General features: G+C 36.6%; 1 protein-coding gene across 5 annotated transcripts in view; it reads right to left on the bottom strand.

Annotated features, from left to right (window-relative positions):
- Positions 1-3,909: 3,909 nt before the first annotated feature.
- The window catches only part of LOC106881963 (forkhead box protein B1), a 112,590-nt gene continuing 93,999 nt past the window's right edge, over positions 3,910-22,500 (bottom strand). For all 5 annotated transcript variants that reach the window (XM_089341683.1, XM_089341686.1, XM_089341682.1 and 2 more), the window contains 2 exons: positions 12,169-12,475; positions 3,910-8,019 (listed from right to left, as the gene is read on the bottom strand). In XM_089341683.1, coding sequence (XP_089197809.1) covers positions 4,139-5,164 — 1,026 coding nt within the window. In that variant the 5' untranslated portion in view covers positions 5,165-8,019; positions 12,169-12,475 and the 3' untranslated portion in view covers positions 3,910-4,138. The remainder of the gene's footprint in view (positions 8,020-12,168; positions 12,476-22,500) is intronic.

Raw genomic sequence — 22,500 nt, forward strand, 5'->3', positions numbered from 1 at the left:
TGGGGAGGGGAGCACATATATAAGCATACATCCTTCATGGCTCAAACCTCCCCAATTCCCCCCTCTAATACCTTTAGCTCTCCATATTCAATCATTCCATCTTTGAATTTTCTTTTAACATCTCAAATGTAAGATCTCTTCCCTGAAGATGGAGGCTCATCTCATCCTATGATGGAATCTATCTACAAACATTATTATGGATCATCAACCCCCCAGAAACAGCTGGTGGATTTCTAATAGTGTTCCACACCTCCTTTAATTCTCTATATCATTTGTATTCTGTGTAAGTTGGAGCTTTTTATATGTAAACATATAAACTTATTTTGCATGTCATGTATTTAATACACTTTTATCTATTGATCTGTCTAACTTGATTATCCCCACATTTACTTGTATATAAATCTGATGGATTCTACCGTCATGAGCGCCAAATTAGGGTGCAATAAAATAAAGAGGAGATCATGTTTTATGGAGACGAATGTGTCTCTTGAGGCCTTGACAACCCTTTGGCAAAGAGAACAAGTTGAGGACTCAGTTTGGTTGAGTGCTTGTGGATCATTTACTATGTGTTTTCTTGATGGGACGGCAAGGTCTGGCTTGGTCCGCGCCACAGAACCACAGTGATAGGTCAGGGTTCCATTTAGAGGAGCAGCGTTTTGTATGTATACATATTTCAAGTGAGCATACACCCACGTGCAAACGCAGAAACATACACACAAACATGTATTAAAAATGCAACCTGCAGTATTACATGCGAGTGTAATATATGTAAACATGAACATACACACACATACACGCACATACATATATGCACGTATATATATGTATATATATGTGTGTGTGTGTGTGTGTGTGTGTGTGTGTATACATCTTATCTATACATACATATATCATTATATATATATATATATATACACATTGTATCTATACATACATATATGCATACATATATACATATTTATACATATATATGTGTATATGTATATATATATGTATATATGTATGCATGTATGTATGCATAGATACAATATGTGTGTGTATGTTTCTGTTTATATATATATATATATATATCTCCCCCGTAACGTAGCGGTTCAGCAAAAGAAAACCGATATAATAAGTAATAGACTTACAGAGAATAAGTCGTGGGGTCGATTTGCTCGACTAAAGGCGGTGCTCCAGCATGGCCGCAGTCAAATGACTGAAACAAGTAAAAGAGTAAAAGAGTAAAGGAGTGTGTGTATATATATATATATATATATATATATATATATATATATATATACACATATATACATGCCAATAATCTGATCAGTTACTCTATACTTTTGTAGAGTACAAATTTTATTCCTCTTGAACAAGAATATATGTGAGTATGTAAGAATGTGTGTGTGTGTGTGTGTGTGTGTGTGTGTGTGTATGTGTGTGTGTGTGTGTGTGCCTGTGTGTGCAAGCGTGTACTCACGCGAGTGCATGAACTCATTGACATTTGCATATTTCAGGATTTGCCTTGTCCCAAAACACATAGCCTTGTCAAATTTTTAGTGACCGGCCTGTTTTCTGTGATGTGTTTAAACCTCAAAGAAGTACGCGCACGCGAACACAATACGTATATATATATATATATATATATATATATATACATACATATATATATGTGCGTATGTGTGTGTGTGTATTGTGTATGTGCATATATATGCGTGTATACAGGTGTTATTGTAATCCACTTGAAAAAAAGAATTCCACATTACAAACAAGCGAAATATATTATCGTCTGCTTACGATTGGTTACATGTTGCAACCCCAATGTCTACAGATTGCCTTTTCCAAATTCACAAGTAGAAATATTTGGTCATTTCTGAAGGCAACAATAACATTTCTGTACATTTAACATACTGGATTACTGCGATCGTCCGATTAGAATATAGTGTCGTACCATATCACGTGACGTCACACCAATTGCTATAACATGCATTAAACATACATAAAGTACGAATATACACATTAAAAGAAGTATAAAACAGCATCAACAAAAAAGCCAAAAAAAAAAAAAGAAATCAACAAATGTGTGGTTAATAAAGTTAAGAATATTTTGCGGAATAAAATGTTTCGTTCATGGCGAATTCTTCTAGGGCTCGCAGACTAATTGAGCTATTTGTGAAAGAAACACAAGTCGTCCGTTATGAGTTTCTTCACTCTTTTCAAATTTATTATTCGATCTTCTACATCAATTGTGGTTTTCAATTGTGGCCCCTTCGGTTTTTAATAAAATGTCAACAACTGAAGTTACGCATCACCATATCGCGGTCACCATATAGCGGTTCACCTATCGCGGTTCACCATATAGCGGTTTATTATTTAAACATACGTCGATTCCTCCGTGGTGTTGTTTTGTATTTATAATAAAATGAATATATACAAATTATAAAAGTAATAAAAAAGTTATACAGTACAGTACTGCTTCTACTTGACGGATTTTTACCAATCACGCGTTGTTTTGGAACGTAACACCCGCTATAGCCGATGGATTACTGTATACATATATATCAGGTACGTGCCATCAGTAATTACCCAGGGTAGGCAGTTGGTGACGTTTATGTAGTAAAACACACCAGAAAAAATGTGAAACACAGACGCGCGGCTAAGTTGCAGGTAGAATTACTTCTGCCTTTATAGTGCGTAAAGAAAACGTTGTTGTAGGAATGTACGCAGCACGTTTACTACAACAGCCTATGCGTAGCTTAAATACTGAGATTGAAAGGCAGGGGCGAATTATGTCTACAAAAAAAAATTTTTATATTCTGTATTTTATGCATAATAATTAGGTGCATATTTTGCCATAAAAGGAATATGTTACTATTGATCTATTTCATTCAGGGTAGGCACTGCCTACCTTGCTTACCCAGGCGGCACGTCTCTCATATATACTCTTTTACTCTTTTACTTGTTTCAGTCATTTGACTGCGGCCATGCCGGAGCACTGCCTCTAGTCGAGCAAATCGACCCAAGGGCTTATTCATTGTAAGCCTAGTACTTATTCTATCGGTGTCTTTTGCCGAACCACATCAACATCGGGCCGTAAACACACCAACAAGTGATGTTGGGGTGGGGAAAACAGACGCACAAACACATACACAAACATATATATATGTATATACATATATACGACGGGATTCTTGCAGATTCCGTCTACCAAATCCACTCACAAAGGCTTTGGTCGGCCCGAAGATATAGTAGAAGAGGTTCCACGCAGTGGGACTGAACCCGAAACCATGTTGTCGGCAAGCAACCTACTTACCACGCAGCCACTCCTGCGTCTTTCTCTCTCTCTCTCTCTCTCTCTCTCTCTCTCTCTCTCTCTCTCTCTATATATATATATATATATATATATATATATATATATATATATATATACATATATATATATATATATATATATATACCTATGTTAACCCTGGACATACATATACAAGCATATTATGCTCATAGATTACAGGTAATGACAAAGGTAAACATGAATTTACCAGGAATCAAAGTTAAACTAACTTTATACACACACACACACACACACACACACACACACACACACACATGAAAATGGTGGTAGTGGTACCAATAATTGTCGGAGCCCTGGAAACAGTGAGTAAAAATCTCGAGAAGTACGTGGAACAAATAGGGGCTGCAATAAGGGTGGAGCACTTGCAGACAACAGCACTGGTTGGAACCGCTCGAATACTCCAGCGTTAGAAGCTGTGCAAAGGCAATGATGATGATGATGATGATGATGATGATAATAATAATAATAATAATAATAATAATAATAATAATAATAATAATAATAATAATAATAATAATAATAATGATAATGTGATAATATCAATATTAGTATACATGAACAACAAAAACAACAACAAAATTATAATATTCATTTATTATATATATTTATATATCTTTTTTTTATTTATTTGTCATCAATTCCATCCAAGTCTTTTTTTTTCTGTTTTGTCCCTTTCTTGTTATTTCGGACCAAGTTCAGAGGGACAACAGTTGAAGTCATAAGTTATGTGTTTTAGTTTATTTGTGTTTGTTTTGGCATGTGTTTTTTAAATTTTTTGTTTTATCGATCTGTTGATTATAAAGGTCACCTTGACGTGCTACTGGCTGTATTAGAGGACGAAGAGGAAATGGGTGAAGAGGTGCTTAAAAGTTCAGCTGCGGCTGTTGTGAGGGCTAGAGATGAGGGTATGCTTAGATGTCCTGGCGGGGCAAGAGCCCCGAAGGCACCCGTGTGTGGTGAATGTCCCAGGGTAAGGGGTGGTAATGGTGAAGGTTTAATAGGGACCGGTACGGCCGGCGATGTTTGATGTTGGTGGTTAGACGGCTTCAAAACTTGATGCGGGTGTGTGGCGTGTGTGGCATGTTGGTGAGGGTGAAAATCCCCGTTGAGGTGGGCTGCAAAGGTCGGCGCTATTGAACTTAGCGCCGATGATGTCAAGGACGAAGACAACGAAGAAGCTAGATCAGAAGTCGAGTAAGGGGCGACAAAACCCGACATCGACATTCCGGCCGCAAATTGACTAGCAAACGCTGGCAGCGGAGTCGGTATCAGCGGTTGGGGCACAACTGTACTTTTAAATTCAGGCGCTATAATGTTCTCAATTGTGAACGGTTGTTTGTAGCTGTGTGTACAGTTGCCAGAACCGCTGTACGGCTGGAAATGTGATATTGGGGTAGCATATTGCTGTAGTCGTAGCCTAGTTTGTTCTTGGAGGTAACTGGCTGACTCTAAACCTTGCTTTAACGTCTCCGACATCAATGACCCGCCAGATTTATGTAACTTAAAACGCTTCCGGCGACGCAGAAAACTTCCATTCTCGAACATATCCCCACAGAGCGGATGCAGAGCCCAATAGCTGCCTTTACCTGGCCTGTCCGGTCTGCGAGGTATTTTAATGAAGCAATCATTAAAAGAGAGGTTATGTCGCAGTGAATTCTGCCACCTCTGTGTGTTCTGTCGATAGAAAGGAAATCTATCCATAATGAATTTGTATATGTCGCTCAACGGCAGCATTTTTTCAGTAGAACTTTGTATAGCCATGGCTGTGAGCGCAATATACGAATAAGGCGGTTTCTGATCGCTGTAGCTGTTACGACCTGGTCGGGGCATTTTGTAACTTCAATCTCAAGCTTATTTATTGTCAACAATTTACTTTCGTTTTTTAAATTCCACTTATACGACACGTATGGTGTGGAGTACCTAAATATATATGTGTATGTATATATATATATGTATATACGTATGTTTATATATGTATATCTTTATACGTATATATATATAGATATATATATATATATCTGAATATATATGTATATATATAAGTACTGCGTGTGTATATATGAGTATATGTACGTCTAAGTATGTGTTTATCGTGATTGATGAATAACCACCGTTAAAAAAAGAATGAATGAGAGAAAAATAAATAAAAATGATTTGAAGAAATAAATAAACTGTTATATACAATTATATATGCCTAAAACATATATATATATGTGCTTATAGACACACACACATATACATATATACATACATATATATGTATGTATGTAGACGTATTATGTATTTATGTACCCAAAGGGAATTCGAACCTAAAAACTGTTACACAAAATTTTTCACTGTTATTCTATATGGTTTAAAATGGTTTCTGTATTGATAAGTATATATGCACATATATACAAGACTATATATGTATATTTATACCAGCTCATGTATAAATATTTATATATATCCGCATACATATAACTAATAATTATCATCAATTGTGTATGTATATATTATTTATATAAAACACACATAGATACATATTTACCTACATATATATCTATATGTATGCATATATGTATATGTATATATTTATATATATAAGTATAATATACAGATTGCTAGTACACAGGTATATGCATATTTAAACACATACCTTTATACATATATGTTTATAAATATATGCATATCTTTTTTATGTGTGTGTTTAAGTATATATATGTATACGTGTTCGTGTGTTTATCCGCCGATTGGGTTACTGGTGTTTAAATTCATTGAAAAATGTAACAGTTTTGAATATATAAAGATATATATATATATTTCGGTAAATCGAATATTGTTTCCTAGTCTAATTTCGAACGGTGATTAATCAGTGATTAGTGATCAATCAATATGGTTAATGATCGATGAATATCTGATTAGATGCAGCTTATTTTTATTGAGACAGCTATGAAATACTGTATGTAGACATCACACGAGTTTGCAAATTTCAAACGGTCTGGATGGGGTGGGGAGAGTTGGTGGTGACATTGATGGTGTTGGTGTTCTTGGTGGAGGTGGTGGTGGTGGTGGCGGCGGTGGCGATGGTTGGCGATAGTGGCAGTGGTGATGATGCGGTAGCAGTTGTGACGGTATAGGTAGGTTTATGTTTAATTCAGTGGATATTGGTCGTAGTGTCTGCAGGCAGCCTTTAGTTCAGTTCTTCACTTAAGGGTCACGACAGGAAGGAGGAGCGATTCACGAGTTAGCAGCGGCAGATGTTGGCTGTTGTTGCTATTAAGAATATTAGTGGTGTAATTGCTGTTGTTGGCAGTGTTGCAATTTTAATGTTGTTGTTGTCGTCGTTGTTGTTGTTGTTGCTATTGTTTTTTCTTCAGCTCGTCGTTGTTGCTAATGATACGTCACTTGTTGCTTTCGTTGTACTCCTTACTGTTGTTGTTATTGTGGTCGCTGTTGCTGCCGTTGCTGTTGCTGCTGCTGCTGTCGGTGTTGTTCTTATGTAGGCTCCTGTTCTGTTAAAACCGAGGTTGATGTTCTTGCACTCAATACGCAAAAAAGAGCAGGTTGTTGCTCTTCGTAATCTTCCTGTTTACGATGTTATTGTTGTTAACACTGCTTGTTTTGCTTTTTTGTTGCTGCAGCAGTTGTTTTTGTTGTTTTTCTTGTTGTTGCTATAACAATATTTGTTGTTATTGAAATTATTGTTGCTGATGATTATGCTGTTGTTATTGTTGTTGTTGCTACTGCTACTACTAACTTCACACGGTACAAGTTGTACAACCAACACAGAGGGCGCCAGTGGTAATTGATATAATCATGTATCTGTCAGTTTGTCTGCTGCTTTTGGTGCTGTTGTTATTTTTTGTTGGTGGTGCTGTTTAATACCAGGCCAGCCCTAGCTGATCTGGCTGATGCATGAAAGACACTCCAGCCATGAGCATCCTGTCAGTCTGTGTATCTACGACATTCTGCAATATCTTCTTCCTGCTTTTTATAATGAAAAAGAGACAATGCCAGAATGCAATTCCAGAGAATTTGGCTGCTGTTTCTGGCAAGTCGTGACGCCTTTACCGTTGTTGCTACTGTTGTTATTGTTCTTGATGCTGCTACTATTGTCTTTGCTTTTTGTTGCTGTTGCTATTTTCCAGTAACAACTCCAGCACCTACCCACGTTGATTTCAACTAAAGGTGGAATTAAATGACAAACTGACTCAGTAACCTACCAGACCGAACAACACCCTTCAGTCCGAGGTTGACCACTTTGAAGTAGCTAATAACACAATACACGTTGAACAGGTGGACTATACCAGCATCGGATAAATTATCGTATTAGATTGATGTATATTGATATTTATTCTTTAACCATTCTATCATTGAATTAATGAAGCTCGTACAGTAAATATCATGAGATATATTTGATATTTTCATGTAATATATCCAAAATAATACAAACGTTGTATTATATTGATAATATCAGTATTTACAGGATGACTGCATCAATAAGATGATACAAGAGGAAAAGGAGAAGGAGGCGGAGGTTGAAGAAACGGTTGAGACTCGCTCAGGCTGGGGATCTGGATGTACCCGTTAAGGTACATCAAGTAGATAAGCATTTCTAGTTACAGCTTGGACGATATTGAGGGAAAATCTCGTTTGCTTGAATGGGTCGTTGGTTTGTCCTCGCGTGGCTTTCTTTTGTGTCTCTGAGGATTGAAAGAAAAAAAGAAAAGAAAAGTTATAAATTAGAATTATTGTACAAAACGGAGATGAAATATAATTCAAGCATCTATTCATATATACATATATCAATACATAAATACACAAATGTATGTATGCATAGATGCATACATACATACATACATACATACATATACATATACACACACACATACTGGCTGTGTTGTAAGAAGCCTGTTTATCAACCACATGGTTCCGGGTTCAATCCCACTGCGTCGCACTTTGGGCAAGTGTCTCCTACTATAGCCTTGTGAGTGGATTTGGTAGACGGAAACTGAAAGAAACACGTCGTATATATATATATATATATATATATATATATATATATATATATATATATATATATATATATATTTATATATATATATACGTGTGTGTGTGTGTGTGTGTATTTGTGTGTCTGTTTGTTCCCGCCCAACATCGCATGACAACCGATGTTGGTGTGTTTACATCCCCGAACCTTAGCGGTTGCGCAAACGTGTATACATGAATATATATATATATATATATATATATATATATATATATATATATATATATATATACATATATATATATATATATATATATATATATATATATATATATATATATATATACATACTTTTCTGGTATAGGCAGAAGGTCTGAAATTTAGAGGAGGGAAATAGTCAATTAAATTTACCCAAGTGTTTTACTGGTACTTAACTTTTCGACCCTGGAAAAATGTAAGGAAAAGTCAACCGCGGCGGAATTTGAACTCAGAACGTAAAGACAGACAATATTCCGCTGTGCATTTCGCCCCGCGTGCCAACGTTACTGCTCGCCGCCTTTGGGTGTACATACAGGAAATGTAATTTACACGTTCATATATGTGTATATCAAATTTACATGTGTGTATGTTTATATATGTGTATATGTGTGTATATTAAATATAATTTGTGTATATGCGAATATATTAAAAAACTGTTATATGTGTATATGTGTGTATATTAAATATATCTATATGTGTATATGTGTATATATTAAATACAATTTATATGTGTATATGTGTATATATTAAATATGATTTTTGTGTATATGTGTATATATTAAATATAATTTATATGTGTATATGTGTATATATGTGTATATGTTTACATATATGTATATGTGTATATATTAAATATAATTCATATGTATATGCGAACATATTAAATATAATTTATATGTGTACATGTGTATATATTAAATATAATTTATACGTGCATATGTGTATATATATTAAATTTGTGATTGTATATATTCAATATATACAGATAAATAATTTACCAGGTAAAAATTTGCGTTTATAGAGGGTTGTGTACGCGTTTTTTTGCGTATATCTTTCATGCACTAATAAAATACTTCACCAAATAAAAATTAACGTTCACAGAACGGTGTGTATATATTCCGGTGTATATATGTAATCTACACATAAAAGAGTTTGTCTGTTACCGCCTATATTTTTTCTGTGTTTACATTCGATTCACGCAGAAAATGTTTTGACAAATAAACATCTAAGTTTACAGAGAGATGTCTTTATATATTTCTTTGTGTGTCTGTGTGTCCGCGTGTGTGTGTATGTATGTGTGTGTGTGTGTGTGTGTGTGTGTGCGCGCGCGTGTGTATGTGTGTGTGAGTGTGTATTTAACATGCTCGTAAATATGTTCACTAGGTGAAAATTAACGTTTACATCGGAATGTACAAAATATATTCTCTGTGTGTATATTTAATAGACGAATAAACTAGTTTACCAGGTGATAATTAACAGTATAGGTGTATATGTATATATATATATAGATGGATGCATGTACGTATGTTAGTATTTATGTATGTATGTGCATGTGTGTGCGTATATATATATATATATATATATATATATATATATATATATATATATGTATGTATGTATATATATATTTATGCACACGCATACAAACATTCATGCATGCATATATTATATATTGCATTTTATTGTATATCGAAAGTACTTCGGACGAAATGCCGCTAAGCACTTTGTCCGACGTACTTTCGATTCCGCCAGCGTTCTGTGTTCACATCACACCGAGGCTGATCTTGGATTTCATTCTCTTGGGCAACGATAAAATACGTACCAGTAAAACAATAAGATCGATTTCACTGACAAACCCCTATTTCTTCCAAAAATTCCTGGTGTTGTGCCTATAGTAGAAAGTTATATATAGGAGTGGCTGTGTGGTAAGTAGCTTGCTTACCAGCCACATGGTTCTGGGTTCAGTCGCACTGCGTGGCACCTTGGGCAAAGTGTCTTCTACTATAGCCTCGGGCCGACCAAAGCCTTGTGAGTGGATTTGGTAGACAGAAACTGAAAGAAGCCCGTCGTATATATGTATATGTATATATCTGTGTGTGTGTGTGTGTTTGACACTCCAACTTCGCTTGACAACCGATGCTGGTGTGTTTAAGTCCCCGTAACTTAGCGATTCTGCAAAAGACACCTATAGAATAAGTACTAGGCTTACAGAGAATAAGTCCTGGGGTCGATTTGCTCGACTAAAGGCGGTGCTCCAGTATGGCTGCAGTCAAATGACTAAAATAATTAAAAGAATAAAAGATATATATATATATATATATAATCTTTTGTTTTTCTGTAAATTTCAACTATATACTTTTATGTTTGTATGTATGTATGTATGTACGTATGTATGTATAAATATATATATATATATATATATATATATATATATATATATATATATATATATATATATATATATATATATATATATATATATACGTATATATATATATATATATATATATATAACTAGTGTTTACCAGGTGGGAATTAACGATCATACAACGCTGTGTCTCTATATAATTATCAGCTGAATGAATTAGTAAGAGTGAACGGTCGAGTGATTGCTTAAGTAGTGAACATTAAAGAAAACACGTATCACTCACACGCAAGCCTTTGCAATGGCAACGAGATTATCTATAACAACAGGGACGGAGAGCCTGCACAATGAGTGTGTGAGGGAACTAGAAAGAGCAGCTAAATTTGCCTGGAAGATATCATCAGCCGACCGTTTCTGTTGTAAGAAAACAGAGAAATTTGATAAACAGTTTTCGGTAAATAGGCGCAGGAGTGGCTGTGGGGTAAGTAGCTTGCTTACCAACCACATGGTTCTGGGTTCAGTCCCATTGCCTCGCACCTTGGGCAAGTGTCTTCTACTATAGCCTCGGCCCGACCAAAGCCTTGTGAGTGGATTTGGTACACGGAAACTGAAAGACGCCCGTCGTATATATGTATATGTATATATATATATGTGTGTGTGTTTGTGTGTTTGTGTTTATCCCCCCAACATCGCTTGACAACCGATGCTGGTGTGATTACGTCCCCGTAACTTAGCAGTTCGGTAAAAGAGACCGATAGAATAAGTACTAGGCTTCCAAAGAATAAGTCCTGGGGTCGATTTGTTCGGACTAAAGGCGGTGCTCCGGCATGGCCGCAGTCAAAATGACTGAAACAAGTAAAAGAGTAAACCTAGGTTCTATAATGTTTGTCTGTAACTACTACTACTACTACTACTACTACTAGCAATAATAATAATAATAATAATAATAATAATACCTTCTGCTGGAAGCACAAGGCTTCACATTAAATGAAGGGATTAAGTCGATTACAACGACCCCAGTGCATAACTGGTACTAATTTTATCGACCCCGAAAGGATGGAAGGCAAAGTCGACCTCGACGGAATTTGAACTCAGAACCTAACGGCAGACGAAATACCGCTAATCATTTCGCCCTCCGTGCTAACGTTTCTGCCAGCTCACCACCTTAATAATGCTAATAATAATTTTAATAATGATGATGATGATGATGATGATGATGATGATGATGATGATGATGACAAATAAGTATAAAGAACAAAAGGAAAAAAAAAATCGTTGTGAGTGATTATGGTTGGAATGTTTCTGTCATGGATTTGTTTGGTCAGTCAGCGCTGACCAACAGCGGCTCTACAACAACAACAACAACAACAACAACACGATAGTACATATATGAAAGTCGATGTGATCGATCAGGTTGTATAAATATACACAAATAATTTTGTAAAGCAAATACCTCACCTGATTAAATATAGATTGATAGCAGATGTAGAATACACACCAACTGAATATATATATATATATATATATATATAAATATATATGATAATATGTATGTATATACGTGTGTGCGTCTGTGTAAGTGTCGATGAGTGTATGTATATACACACACATATATATATAAATATTTATATAATTAGTGTTATGATTAGTTCTGCGTGGATGTGTCCAGGTAGAGGTGTGTACAGATATTAGCTTGGACAGGTCAGTCTTTGGAGTTGTCTTCTTTCACGGACATTTGCTCGGCCGATGGCAGCCATTTCTCCATCTAAATAGGAAGAGCGAGAGTTTATTAGTTTACGGAAAGATAAAACACACACACACACACACACACAGCTTATATACACACATTACACCCACACACCCACACTACACGCTCACACATATACATTATACACACATTAGACACACATTACAAACATACATTACACAAACATTGCACACATATTACAAACATACATTACACAAACATTGCACACATATTACACACACATTACACACACATTACACACACATCACGCACATGACGCATACACATGGCACATGCACATTACACACACATACACACACACACACACATGTGCACATTACACGCACACACATGCACACACACACACACACATTACACATACATTAGCGGAATTTGAACTCAGAATGTAAAACCAGACGAAATATCGCTAAGCATTTTGTTCGGCGTGCTAACGATTCTGCCAGCTCTCCGCCTCAATAATAATAATAATAATAATAATAATAATAATAATAATAATAATAATTGGTTCACGATAAGCGTTTTTCCCCCCCAGTGTGTTAACAATTCTGCCAGCTCCCCGCCTCAATAATAATAACAATAATAATAATAATAATAATAATAATAATAATAATAATAATAATAATAATTGTTCCCTGATAAGCACTCCCCCCCCCCCCCCCCCCCAGTGTGTTAACGATTCTGCCAGCTCGTCGCCTTGAATCTGTCGGATAATATAATCACACAATGTCTGAAGAGATACAGTGCTCTGATAATAAGACGGTTCGGTGCTGACTTGAGTATCTTCGATGGTAGTACAGTCCACTTAGAGCCCGCCTGGGGCTAAACACCACCACCATCACCACCACCACCACCACCACCACCAACAACAACAACAACAACAGCAACATCACCAGTAACAGTAACCCCAACGACCATGACGACGGCACGCCAATATGTCTATCGATACAAGATGTTGATATATTTCTCGAATGAAAAATATTTGTTTATAACGAGGCGTTAAAACAAAAAGCGATCGATTTCATGATAAACCATTGTAAAAAGATATTGATTTCATTCGATTAGGTAAAAAAGTTAATTTGTAGGAGCAAAGATATGAGTAAGAATAGGAAGAGGCCCTTGTCTATCATCGGTGATTAGTTTATCGATCTTAGAAACGATTCAAGCAACGTAAGACTTCCTCCCAACAACGATAGATTTAGACCTTACACAGATTCGGATAAAAGCAAATAACGGGTGGGGGTTGGGGGGCGTGACGGTTTCAAATTTTGGCACAAGGTCAACCATTTCGCTGGGTCGGGGTGGGGTGGGGTGGCTTGGTGGATTACATCAATCCCAGTGATCAAGTAGTACGTATTTTATCGACCCCTGACAGAGATCAAAGGAAAAAATCGACATGGGGCACAATTCAAGCTCAGAACGTGCTAATGATTCTCATTGTCTTAATAATAATAATAATAATAATAAAAGGAGCACTCTGTTGGTTATGACAACAAGGGTCCCAGCTGATACGATCAACAGAACAGCTTGCTCGTGAAATTAATGTGCAAGTGACTGAGCAATCCACAGACACGTGTACCCCTAACGTAGTTCTCAGGGAGATTCAGTGTGAAACAGAGTGTGACAAGGCCGGACCTTTGGAATACAGGTACTACTCATTTTTGCCAGCTGAGTGGACTGGAGCAACGTGAAATAAAGTGTCTTGCTCAAGGACACAACGCGTCGCCGGGAATTGAACTCATGACCTTACGATCGCGAGCCGAATGCTCCTAACCACTAAGCCACGCGCCTTCAATAATAATAATAATAATAATAATAATAATAATAATCCTTTCTACTAATGGCATAAGGCCTGAAAATTTAGGGGAGGGGACCTAGTCGATTACATGGACCCTAGTGTTTCACAGGTACTTAATTTATTGACCTCGAAGGAATGAAAGGCAAAGTCAATCATGGTAGAATTTGTTGTCAGAAAGCAAAGATCCGGAAGAAATGTTGCTAAGATTTTGCTTCCAGATTTTGCTTCCAGATTTTGGCACGTGACCAGAAATTTTGCGGAGAGCGGTTTTAATCAATATTATTCACCCTAGTACTTGCGGAAGAAATGCTGCTAAGCATTTTGTCCGACGCTCTAACGCTCGCCAAAGAGTAATCCCACGGTCTATGTTCCTATTTTCTCTCTATTCTTTTCCTCTCTTTTGGTACAGTTATAATGAATTCGGAAAAAGATGCTTGAATGCCGATGTCAGATACGAACCGAATAAGGTGTCACAATGTAGTCGCTTGATTTGCAAGAAATAGCAGTCGAATATGTTTCAAATAGCACACTTTACTGTCTTAAAAATGGATGGACACATTGGATAAGATAGCCCAGGAAGTACAAGATGCTAGCTGGAGTGGTGATCATGGATAGAGCGCATTTAATGATAGGTTTTTTGGATCAGCACTGAGTTGGGATTAAGCAGCAACAGCAACGGCAATTATTAGCGTCTTGATCTCGATTGTGAAGAGACTTAAGCTTAGCTCTAGGGAAACTTGATCTCGGCTCTGAGAAGACTTGACCTATGAACAGCGGAGATTTGATCACAAGGTTGAGAAAACTTGATCTTAGCATTGAGAAGATTTGACCTCAGGACTGAGAGAACTTCATCTGAGCTAGGTGGAGACGTGACTTAAGCTCTGTGGTGCCTTCATCTCGAGATTCAAGACACTTGATCTCAGCTGATTGGAGACGTGACCTAAGATTTGTGGAGAACTGATCACAATACTGTGGAGATGTGATCTATCTATCTATCTATCTATCTATCTATCTATCTATCTATCTATCTATCTATATATATATATATATATATATATATATATATATATATATATATATATATATATATATATATATATATATACATATATATATATATATATATATATATATATATATATATATATATATATATATATATATATATATATATATATATATATAGATAGATAGATAGATAGATAGAGAGATAGAGAGAGAGAGAGAGAGAGAAAGAGAGAGAGATTGATATATATATATATAGATAGATACACACGCAGATATATGTGTGTGTGTGTGTCCTTGACGACCTTTGTTGGTGTGTTTACGTCCCCGTAACATAGTGGTTCAGCAAAACACACCGATACAAAAAGTACTAGACTTACAAAGTCCTGGGGGTCGACTTTTTCTGCTATAAAACCCCTTTTAAGGCGGGTGCTCCACCATGGCCGCAGGCAAATGACTGAAACACGTAAAAAACTAAAAGAATGAGTCTATTGTTTTGGCCGAACAAAATACACTCAAGGGCGACAACTTAGGACATTTGTAAATCATTAGGCGCTTTAGACATCATCAGCCGAACTATAATCTTGGCTATTGTAGGAGAGGAGTTCGGTAATCAACTTACCAAAGAGAAATATTTGCAAATAGCAATGTAATGGCGCCGAGAACTGCGATTAATTGATAATTAAATTATAAATGAAGCGCTGACAGCGATTTTAATTAATGAAAAGTAGTTTCTGATTATTTTTAATGCGGTTTCAAACATCAAATATAATTGCAGTTGTGTTAAATACAGTGATTAGGGGACTGTATTAAAGTGTTAGCTATTATATGGCTGTGTGTTCTGAAAGGAACGGTGTGCAGGAAAAGGCGGGGAGGGCTTTAGGTTGTTGTTGTTGTTGTTGTTGTTGTTGTGTGTGTGTGTGTGTGTGTGTGTGTTTATTAGTTAAGGTGAACTGGGTGAGACAGCCTCCGCTGTCATTTCATGCTCCACTAGACGTGGTTGAGGCGGGGGTTTGGCGAAGGTGTGTATGTATGTGTATGTGTGTGTGGGGGTTGAGGGCGTCTGGTGTTGGTGATGATGTTGGTGGTGCTGGTGGTGCTGGTGGTGGTGTTTGTTGGTGATGGTGGCGGATGCGGTGGCGGCGGCGGCGGCGGTGGTGGTGGTGCTGATGGATTTGCTAAATAAAGATAAGTGGATGAGGTTTAAATCATTTTTTGCTATCGATACAGTTTAATGGCTGATGCGAGAGTATTGATGCGAAGTGGGAGGAGGAGGAGGAGGAGGAAGAAGAAGAAGAAGAAGAAAGAGAGAGGGGGAGGCAGAGAAAAGGGATGTAGTTCTAGAGAAGATGGATCGAGTTGAAGTATTTTATGTTGATCTGAGATGGGGAGAGAGGAAAGATGTGGAAGAAGAAGAAGAAGAAGAAGAAGAGGAAGAGGAGAGGCAGAGAAAAGGGAGAGAAAGGGGAGAGAAGTGCACGCGCGCACATACATATACATACGCATACACATAGACATTCACCAACTCTCAAACATACTCATACATACATACATACACTCGCATACATATAGACACACATTCATATATACATGTACACTCACGCACACACACACACATACACATGCATAGAAATGCTCGCAAACACTCACACATACGCATGTAATACGCTCACACACGCATGTATAACCACACATACACACACACACACGCATGTATAACCACACATACACACACACACACGCACATACACACACATACACACACATGCTCATACACAAATACATCTACTGATACACACTCATACACACACATATACACACGCATAGACATACACACATACACACACATACACACACATACACACACATACTCATACACAAATACATCTACAACCACACACATACACACATATACAGATACACACATACATACACATACTCATCCACACACATACATATCTACACACATACACACATATACTCACGCATACACATGCACACGCATACACACATACACATACACACATATACATACACACATATATATATACGCACACACACATATATATACACACATATACACACACATACACATACACGCATATGCACATACACACACCTACACACACATACACACATATACATACATACACACAAACACACACACACACACACACACACACATGCACACACACACACACATCCTCGCTGACTCAGAGAAATCAGACGAAGGGAATAGAGGGGTGGAGGGGTGGATGGCAAAAGACGTTAAACACGAATATTTAATCGCAAGACTTAAAAGATCAAATCCTCTTGTCGCCTAAATAGATTGTTATAGTAGTGGTGGTGCTGGTGGTGGTGGTGGTAGTGGTGCTGGTGGTGATAGCAGTGGTAGTGGTGGTGATGGTGGTGGTAGTAGTGGTGGTAGTACTGATGGTGGTGATGTTAGTAGTGGTAGTGGTAGTGCTAGTGGTAGTGGCGGTGGTAGTACTGGTGGTGGTGATGATAGAGGTGGTAGTGGTGGTGGTAGTGGTAGTGGTAGTGGAGATTAGCTACAGCATTTCGAAGCACACCCTTGAGTGGTATACGTAGGTTGCGAGGCTTGAGAATTAACTGCCATTTCTAGAAGATTTAGAGACCACGTAGAGACTTCGACTCCTGCCGTTGTTTCACCAGAAATCAGAGAAGCGGCAGCACTAAGATAATATTAGTTTCTTGGCTGCTGCAGGTAGGACTGCAAAATTTAATGCAACAGCAAATATAATTTGTAGGAGATTAGCTGCTATTTCTTGCATATCTATAGACCACTTAGAGACTCCTGGCAATGTCTCAACACAAGTCGGAGAAGAGATATTTTAAATGAATTATTAATTTCTGGGCTACTACTGTTCTTCGTATTGCATAATTTAATATAATAGCAATTGTGGCTTAATGGGAATTTGGCTGCTATTGTTGGTAAATTTAAAGGCCATTTAGAGACGCCTGGCATTGCCTCAGCAGAAGTCAAAGAAACAGTATTAATAAAGTGTTAGTCTGAAAGGATTTTGTTGTCTTTTGTTCTAATACCTCTGATAAGATCTACACTGCATCGATGTATGATGGGAATATTTTTGCAGTGAACACATTATCAATATAATACATCACACCTGTGCTATCTATCATGTGAGTGTGTGTGTGTGTGTGTATGCACACACACACACACACACACACATACATATGCATGTATATGTGTATATATATATATATATATATATATACATATATATATATATTTTTATATATGACGTTGACCACTAACGTGGACATTCAATGTGCTAGAAATAGATCACATCTTGTGTCTAATAAGACCTAAATTGTTCTCAACATGAAATATAGCGTGATACCAAAACGTAAGCGAGCAAGACATTTAATAATATATATATATATATATATATATATATATATATATATATATATATATATATATATATATATATATATATATATATATATATATATATATATACATATATATATTAATATACATATATATGTATGAGTGTATATATATATATATACATATATATATTAATATACATATATATATATGTATGTATGAGTGTATATATATATATATATATATATATATATATATATATATATATATATATATAAATATATAGTTTTAGGGAAAAGAACCAAGGTTCATGAACTTATCGATGAAAATCCACAGTCACATATAGAAAAATTAATAATTAAAACCACAACAAATAAGTATAATATAATACAAAGTAAATATCATAAGATAAAGATAATAAAATGACTATATATATACACACGCAGATACATATAGATATGTATGTATATATATACGTGTGTGTGTATAAATAGATAGATAAATAGATATACATTTACTGATCATTTCATAGTTCAATAGCTACCGTTATGAATATTACTCTATCGAAGAACACCGCATACCACTTTCCTTCTGTCTGTGTCTCTCTCTAATACACACACACACACACACACACACACACACACACACACATACACACACACACACATACACATACACACACATACACATACACACACACACACACAACACACACACACACAACACACACACATAAGTAAGCAAAACCAAGTCGAGTAATATGTACACATATACACTCCCTCGTAAAGTACACGGACAAACACCGGGCCCCCGTTGCTCAAGGTTTACTGTACCTGTACACACGTATACGCAAACTTGGACAAGATTTTGAGGAAACCTCAGACAGTTCCCCTTATATCTGCAGGCCTCCCCTCTACGCTGCATCGTTGTTTATCCAAGTGAAATGACACCGAATTTAGCCGACACAACATTTTTGTAGCATCGTCGTCGCAGGCGCGACAGGATATTGCGATTTGCGGAAATTTCAGCGGAAAATTTAAGCAGGTCGAGCGACCTCATAGAAGTTGCCTTATGGACTTGTTGTTCTTATGTTTTATTTCGGCGATGACGGTGATTGTCTATCGCTGGCGATATAAACGTGAGTGGTTATATGCGCTGCAAGGTTCTCTCGTGCTAACAAACGTAGTTTTCTGTGTCCTAACAGAACATCCTGTTTAAGTGGGGATAAATATCGTATTTTGGTATTAATACTGCTTCTGTCGCTTTAATTTTCTGAGCAGTCTCTCCGTAAACTGATTTCACGACCCGGTTTCGATTCCCGCACTGTAAATACCTCTCGCATGACTGTAGAGTAATAGTTCCTTCAGACTTTGACACAAACCCAACAGTTTCGAGTCGAGGAGTAAGTCAATTACATTGACTGCACTACTGGTACCTATTTTACAGGCCTCGGAGGAATTAAAGAAAAAGTCGGCTTAGACAGGATTTGAACTCAGAATGTAAAGCACCAGAAAAAAAATGCTGCTAAGCATTTTGTCCGAAGCTCAAACGATTCTGCCAGCTCACCTCGTTTGGTTGGGTAGTAATTATCTCCCTTTGAACATTACTGTATGCTCTGCAGTTCTGAATCATGACCAACGTGTTTGAACTGCCTCTGCCCTCTACGTTCAGCAGATTTAAATCACCTCTGCTAATTGTAATAGCTCGGATTAGTACTTGGTCCTCTTTGTCAAAGTTGTCTCTGTTATTTAACAACATCTTGTTGCTTTGCGAAGGCCATTGTACAAATAGTGACAGAAGAAAGGGAGAGAATGGGAGGCGCGAAAAACTAGAAAGATGACCGGCGAACATCAAGGTATGTACAGGCAAATCAATGGCGGAAGCCCGCCTTTGAATATGCAGCCGCGCCAAGTGGAGAAGAATTGTTTACGGATGTAATGATGGCGTCCCTGGGACACTGTCAGAAGTGGTGGTCTCAAACAAAGAAGGAAGTAAACAAGTAAACAAAGAAAGGACTGAATCGAAATGGAGATGAAGAAGACTGTAAGAATTCCAGTTAGAGTGTTAAACTTAAAACGGTTTTAATAAGATAAAATACCAGTTATGCACTGGGGTTGACACACATACATACACATATATGTATATATACGTATATATATGTATAGATACACTCACACACACACATATATATATATATAGATTGATAGATAATATATGTGATTCTTTGTGTCTGTGTTTGTCCGCCTATCATCGCTTGACAACCGGTGTTGGTGTGCTTACGAACCCATAACCTAACGGTTTGACAAATAAGACCGATAGAACAAGTACCAGGTCTTAAAAAATGTTCTGGGGTCGATCAACGACAAAACAAAAATCCTTGAAGGCTGGAAAAAAATGAATGATTATATATATACACGCACTATGATAATCTAATTTCTAGTCTTGCGCCTATGTAAGTTATACCGGACTAAATGCTTAGCAGTATTTCTTCCGGCTCTTTACGAATTGCGTTTAAATTTTGAGGTTGACTTTGCCCTTCATTCTTTGATGGGAAGGGGGGGGGGGCTCTCTTCATTGAATAATCAATGAAGCTACACTTCGACGATGAGTTACCAGATCACTGGTTTTACGTTTAAGCCTACCAATGGTTTCATGTATTCCTTTGCCTCAAGAATCGTAAACATAAAGTCCCGGGTTCGTTCTCATTACATCAAACCAAAATTAAGTGTACTTGAATTATAACCGTGTGTTGAAAATCTGTTAGAGGAAAATTATGCCATAACGCGTTTCTTTGACACGTAGTCACGTTCTTTTCGTCTTTCTTTCTTTCTTTCTTTCTCTCTGTGCGTGTATGTATTTATTAGTATTAGGATTTATTAAAATCCAGGCTCATCAACGCGTAGGACTCCAGAACTGGTTAGGTATAAATAACATGCGGTTCAGAGTAAGGTAAAAAAAAACAAAAAAAAACCCACGAAGGTATCAAGTGTTGCTTGGATACTGTAGATATGTAAGTGCCAAATACAATTTAAACCGTAGATCCGAGACAGGGTCGGTTCTAGGTGCGTTCACCTGCTTGATTAATTTTGGGACCATACACACACATATACACATAAATATAAATATATACGTACATATATATATATATATATACACATGCACATACATTTATATATATATATATATATATATATATATATATATATATATATATATATATATATATATATATTATATATATATATATATATATATACGTACATATATATACATATGCATATACATTCATACATATATATATATATATATATATATATATATATATATATATATATATATATATATATACGTACATATATATACATATACACACTCACACGCACACATACACTTATACATATACGTATGTATCTAAGCATTTGTAGGTATATGTGTGTATTTATCCATCCATCCATCCATCCATCCATCCATCTATCCATCCATTTTATACACACATATTTCGCTGACAAAAATCGAACTCGAAACCACACAATCATATCTGTTAGATGTTATCGACATTACTGTTGTTGGCGTAGTTGTTACTGTCGTCGTCGTCGTCGTCGTTGTTGTTGTTGTTGTTGCCTCTGCTGTTGCTTTTCTTGCGTTACAACCACCTCAATGTTACTAATCACGTGGAAATTATTCACGCAATTGTTCTTTACTTCTGGAATGTAAACAATTAACAAAAATAAAGTATGTTCTCACTGGGACCTGAAACAGGTAGCGCTAGTGGTGGCGGCGGCGGCGCTGCTGCTACTGCTGCTATCCCCGGTCTTACTGTTGTTGTCGTCACCCTTGCTGTTCCTT

The sequence above is a fragment of the Octopus bimaculoides genome, chromosome 25, assembly GCF_046866305.1.
Source record: "Octopus bimaculoides isolate indiv1 chromosome 25, ASM4686630v1, whole genome shotgun sequence".
Taxonomy (NCBI): Eukaryota; Metazoa; Mollusca; class Cephalopoda; order Octopoda; family Octopodidae; genus Octopus; species Octopus bimaculoides.